Source organism: Lynx rufus, unplaced genomic scaffold (genome assembly GCF_022079265.1).
Source record: "Lynx rufus isolate CCGP_SWC_20201006 ecotype Redwood Valley unplaced genomic scaffold, mLynRuf1.p SCAF_7, whole genome shotgun sequence".
NCBI lineage: Eukaryota > Metazoa > Chordata > Mammalia > Carnivora > Felidae > Lynx > Lynx rufus.
In genome coordinates this window covers 99,979,700-99,985,203 of record NW_025814889.1, presented here as the reverse complement: position 1 = coordinate 99,985,203, position 5,504 = coordinate 99,979,700, and the positions used below count along the sequence as shown (strand labels likewise).

Genomic DNA, 5,504 nt, shown 5'->3' with positions numbered 1-5,504 from the left:
TTCGCTCTCTCCTCAGAATCCACTTGCTTCTGGCTAATAGTTGGTTCTGTCTTACTAATTGGGGGGAATGGAAAGGAGGGCATTACAGATTTTCCCTAGCCTATGTATAGGAATGAGAGGAAAGGAGAACAGCCCCTCATTCTTCAACCTCAATGAAAAAGCTGCAAGGTAAGTAATTTTGTTACTAATATTGACTGCACTGTAATAGGCGTCCTGTGTTGTGCTATCATCCTAATTGGCTCTTCTGCAATTTACAAAATATCCTTTTCTTGTAGAGAGAGTGGGTCAATACGCGACTGAATATCACAGTTATTGGGGGGGGAGGGTGCTGTAAATAATCGTTGAGTGCTTAATATATGCCAGGCACCATGAAAAAAAAAAAAAGCTCTTTGCAAACATTGTCACTCTTCGTGAGGTTTTCTTTTATATACTACTATCTTTTTTTTTTTTTTAAACTGGAGATGGAAGAGGTTACTTACTGAATGTCGCAGATAAGTGTCATCGCAAACCCAGGTGTATGTTCTTTCTGCCTGTTTTCTTCTGCAGTTGCACCCAACAATCTTAGGCCACTGTGCTTTCTTTAATTTTTTTTTAAACAGTTATTTATTTTTGAGACAGAGCATGAACAGGGGAGGGTCAGAGACAGAGGGAGACACAGAATCTGAAACAGGCTCCAGACTCTGAGCTGTCAGCACAGAGCCCTACGCGGGGCTTGAACCCACGGACCATGAGATCATGACCTGAGCCGACTGAGCCACCCAGGCGCCCCTGTGCTTTATGTGCTTTAAAGGCATACTAGTGATCACTAGTGTAGCTAAGTCTTCCCATCTATCCCTTCTGCTAAAGAAAAAGTAAGTTGTGGTGACTGGGGGACTTAAAGTGATATCCACGTCAAGGAAATCTGGCAAAGCCCCCTGCGGAAAGCATGAAGCCTGCAGCTCGTGACCGTGAAGGCCAGGCCTTTGCCCATCCGTCCTGCATCCCGAGCCGGCCTCTGTGATGGGAAGAAAAGCAACTGATGATACTGTGGACATAATATTCATGAGTCCAACGCGGAGGTTTTGTCAGGGGTGGGGCACGAGCCCAGGTCCGCCCGCGGTGCCCATTCCCTCCTTCACATACGCTCCCCAGGCGTGCCGACTTCCAGAGAGGAAGGACGTTTCCTGGGAGACGGAGAGATTTGGTGGCAGCTGAAGCCGCTGCAGGGAATGAATTTACCCAGGGAACTGGGAAAGGGCCAGCAGTTTCCGCTCCAGGAACAGCTAGCTCCCGGGAAGTCTTGACCTCTTTCCTAGCTTCGCGAGCTATTGGAACGCTAGTCCCAGGTGGCCGAACAGCAGGCTACTCCGCTAGTGGGTCATAGGGGGGAGTGAGCCCAGCTGGGCCAGCTGACAGCCCCCTCCCCGCCCCTTCCGCTTCCGTCGGGCTCCTCCCTCCTGGTGGTGCTAGGGCTTCGCCGCCGGCGGCCGGAAGCCACGCAGCTCTTACGCCCTATGGCCGCCGCGGGGTCCGCGAAGGTGGCGTTGCGGGTGGCGGAAGTGCTGGAGACCATCGTGAGCTGCTGCGTGGGCCCTGAGGGGCGGCAAGTTCTGTGTACGAAGCCCACCGGCGAGGTGCTGATCAGTCGGGATGGAGGCTGCCTTCTGGAGGCGCTACACTTAGAACATCCCATAGCCAGGTACCCGTGTCCCGCGTTCCAGCTCGTTATAGTGTCCCTTAGCCAGGTACTATTGTCCCATTCTCCTGCCCAGAGCCGGGCACCGCAGCCTATCTCCTGACCCTTCCTTAGAATGTACTATTGGGAAGACTGACCTCGGGTGAGACTATTGTATGCTCAGGGTTCGAGCGGTGTGCAATGGAATGTTCTTGGGGACGTCAAATCTTACCAAACTTCCAAGAACATTGATTCCCCCTCCTCCCTGTTCCACCTAACCCCAGAATCTTGAAATAGAACAAAGTAACTTGAAAAAAAGGAAAAAGTAATACTAAAGACATCAAAAGGACAGTATTATTTTATGCCTTTACCTGTGAAGCCATGGTTTCGACTTGATTTATTTGTAAGAAGGCAGCCCGCTGAAATTCTGAGTTGCTTTATTTCTTTTTTTGTACAGGATGATGGTAGCCTGTGTTTCCAGTCATCTAAGAAAAACAGGAGATGGTGCTAAAACATTTATTATCTTTCTTTGTCACTTACTCAGAGGACTTCATGCAGTAACAGACAAAGAACAGGATTCTTTGATTTCCAAAAATATTCAAACCCATAGAAGGCATTGGAAAAATTGTTGTCAGTGGAAATTTATTTCTCAGGCTCTTCTGAAGTTTCAGACACAAGTATTAGATTATATTATGGGCCACTACTTAAGCAAACACTTTTTGTCCATCTTTTCTTCATCCACTAAAGAGAGAACATTGTGTAGAAGCTCTTTAGAGTTGCTCTTAGAAGCATACTTTTGTGGAAGAGTGGGAAGAAATAATCAAAACTTTATTTCACAATTGATGTGTGACTACTTTTTCAAGTGTATGGCTTGTGAAAGTGGATGTGAAGAAGTATTTGAGTTAGTGGATGACTATTTTATAGAGTTGAACGTTGGTGTCACTGGCCTTCCTGTCTCAGATTCCAGGATCATAGCTGGGCTTGTGCTTCATAGAGACTTTTCTGTCTACTGTCCAGCAGATGGTGACATAAGAATAGTGATAGTAACAGAGACTATTCAGCCCCCTTTTTCAACTTCTGGATCAGAGTTTATTTTAAATTCAGAAGCACAGTTTCGGACATCTCAGTTTTGGATTATGGAAAGGACAAAAGCAATCATGAAACATTTACAGAGTCAGAATGTAAAATTGCTGCTGTCTAGTGTGAAACAACCAGATTTAGTTATTTATTATGCAGGACTGAATGGCATATCTGTCGTGGAGTGTTTATCCTCTGAAGAAGTATCTCTTATCCAGAGGGTTGTTGGTCTTTCTCCCTTTGTATTGCCGCATACCTCTTTGCGGTATGAAATCTGTAACACTGCTTTGATGAATTTTTGTAAGCCCCTTATCCTTAGATCCAAAAGGTATGTTCATCTTGGCTTGATTGGCACATGTTCGTTTATACCACACTGTATAGTACTTTGTGCACCAGTGCAGGGTCTTGTGGAACAGCATAAAAGTGCTTTACATGGAGCATTTAAAATGCTTCGGCAGTTATTTAAAGACCTTGATCTAAATTACATGTTACAAGCCAGTGATCAAAATTATGCATCAAGTCCTCTTACCTACAAGAATAACAGAGAAAGTACGCCATTGCCAGAAATTGTTAATGGCTCAATGCAAAGCCCATATCAGGGCACAGTTGTAGAGAACAAAGGTAAGCTGGCAACAACTCAAACATATTTAAAAGTCTATTCAAATTTTGTAGTTCCAAGTATAGAATTAGAAACACATATTCCACGTTCAATACCAAAAGTGACACCAACAGATACATACCAGACAGATGAAACATTGAGATATTTATCTCTAGCCAAAACCAGGATAGTTGATGACAGTGAACCATTTATGGAGAGTAATTCTGCTAATTCAACAACAGAAAACACTAGAATAGAAATTTCTTATGAAAATTTACAAGTCACAGAAATTGCTGGAAGGGGAAGCATGTTAGCAGTGAGAGAGAAGTCACTGGAGATGTGTACATCCCACGGTTACTGCTTCTCATCTATACCAGCAGGTTGTGTTTTGCCAGCGGGTGGTAATTTTGAGTTTTTGTTACATTACTATCTTCTTAACTACGCCAAAAAATGTCACCAATCAGAAGAAACTATGGTTAGCGTGATAATAGCTAATGCTCTTTTAGGCATTCCCAAAATCCTGTATAAGTCTAAGAAGGGAAACTATAGCTTTCCACAAATATATGTAAGAACTCTCCATGCGATACAAACCCATCAACCCATGGTAAGCAGTCAGACAGGTTTGGAATCGGTAGCTAGTAAATACCAATTACTAACTTCCGTTCTTCAATGTTTAACAAAAATTTTAACCATTGATTTGGTAATCAATATTAAGAGACAACCTCAGGAAGTTTATGATCAAGATTCAGAAGAGGAAGTATAAAATTGGAAGTTTTTTTATTAACCAAAATTTTAACCCAACTCAAGCCATAAAGTACAAAATGTGACCACTGATTCTCAAATCAATTTGGTCTAGTTAGGAAAACATCAAAACTTAAAAAAAATCTTTAGAAGAACTACAGTAAGAGGCTAGCAGACATTCAGACCAAATATTAGACAACATTCTGGAACTGTTCTGAGGAGGAAGCCTTCCACATGATGGAAGCCAAGATATGACTGTGTGTCTTTCTTCCCCTTAAATTTCCCTGTGTCTCAGCTCTGTGTTAGTCCGTGTATATGCGAGAGGGTGTTCCTTTATAGTCCTTCTTACTTTTCTGTACATTTTTTCACTCTCTTCATCTGTCCTCCTTGCCTTTCTGTATTTATTTAGTTCATAGGATTATTTAATCTGAGATTTGGATAAGGTCTTCAAATGTCATCCTATTCTAATTGTTTATAATATTAAACATTATTTGCTTCATTTAAAATAATGTATTTTCTCTATTCCTAATTTCTAAAAAGCAATGAATAAAAAGTCTTGATTTCTTTTCTCAAGAAGCATATAAACTAAATTAGTTTTTACTTTTATATATCCCCTTATTTATTTCTGTTTTATGTGGAAAAGCCTGGATATATTTTTTTCACTGTCCATACACCACTGAATATGTAACTAGAAATATGACTTTGTGCATTGCAAACTTGCTTTCATTTCTGTAGTTAAAAGTTAATTTCAGAAAGCTTATGAAATTCATACTGTATTTTCTCCTGTTCTCTAAGAGCTTGTAAAAATAATTCACGTATTTGCTGGTTTTTCTTATATTTGGTGCATAGCCAGAGTTCATTTGTAATAAAGAATTTGAAAATTATTTATTTCTAATGTGAATTTCATATATTTATATTTTATTATAAAGGTTTATAAGTGCGAATGATGTGCATCTAGCCGTAGATAAGGACAGTGTCCTCTACTTTTAATAGTTCTCTGTAACACCCAAAACACCACTATGTTTATACCAAGTATTCAGAAGTGCCTGTTGAATAAAACTGTTACCTTAATCCATTCTCCTAAGTACATGTTTCCAACTTATGAAGTCAACAAATTCTTTTTTTTTTTTTAATGTTTTTATTTATTTTCAAGAGACAGAGAGAAACAGAGCACAAGTGGGGAAGGGGCAGAGAGAGAGGGAGACAGAATCTGAAGCAGGCTCCAGGCTCCGAGCTATCAGCACAGAGCCAGATGCGAGGCTCGAACTCAGGAACCACGAGATCATGACCTGAGCTGAAGTTGGTCACTTAGCCCACTGAGCCACGCAGGCACCTCACAAAGTCAACAAATTCTTAATGAGTGCTTTTCATGTGCCAAATGCTGACTCCACTGTGGTAAACTGTAGTTCCTGCCTCCATACCCCTTTCCTGAAA

The 5,504-nt window shown here is 41.5% G+C and overlaps 1 protein-coding gene across 1 annotated transcript; it reads left to right on the top strand.

Moving 5' to 3' along the window:
• The first annotated feature begins 743 nt into the window (after positions 1 to 743).
• On the top strand, positions 744 to 5,170 carry BBS10 (Bardet-Biedl syndrome 10). Its single transcript, XM_047067187.1, has 2 exons — positions 744 to 1,678; positions 2,112 to 5,170. Exons 1-2 carry the CDS (start codon positions 1,494 to 1,496, stop codon positions 4,090 to 4,092), a joined length of 2,166 nt encoding a protein of 721 aa, XP_046923143.1. The 5' UTR covers positions 744 to 1,493; the 3' UTR covers positions 4,093 to 5,170.
• The last annotated feature ends 334 nt before the right edge of the window (positions 5,171 to 5,504 follow it).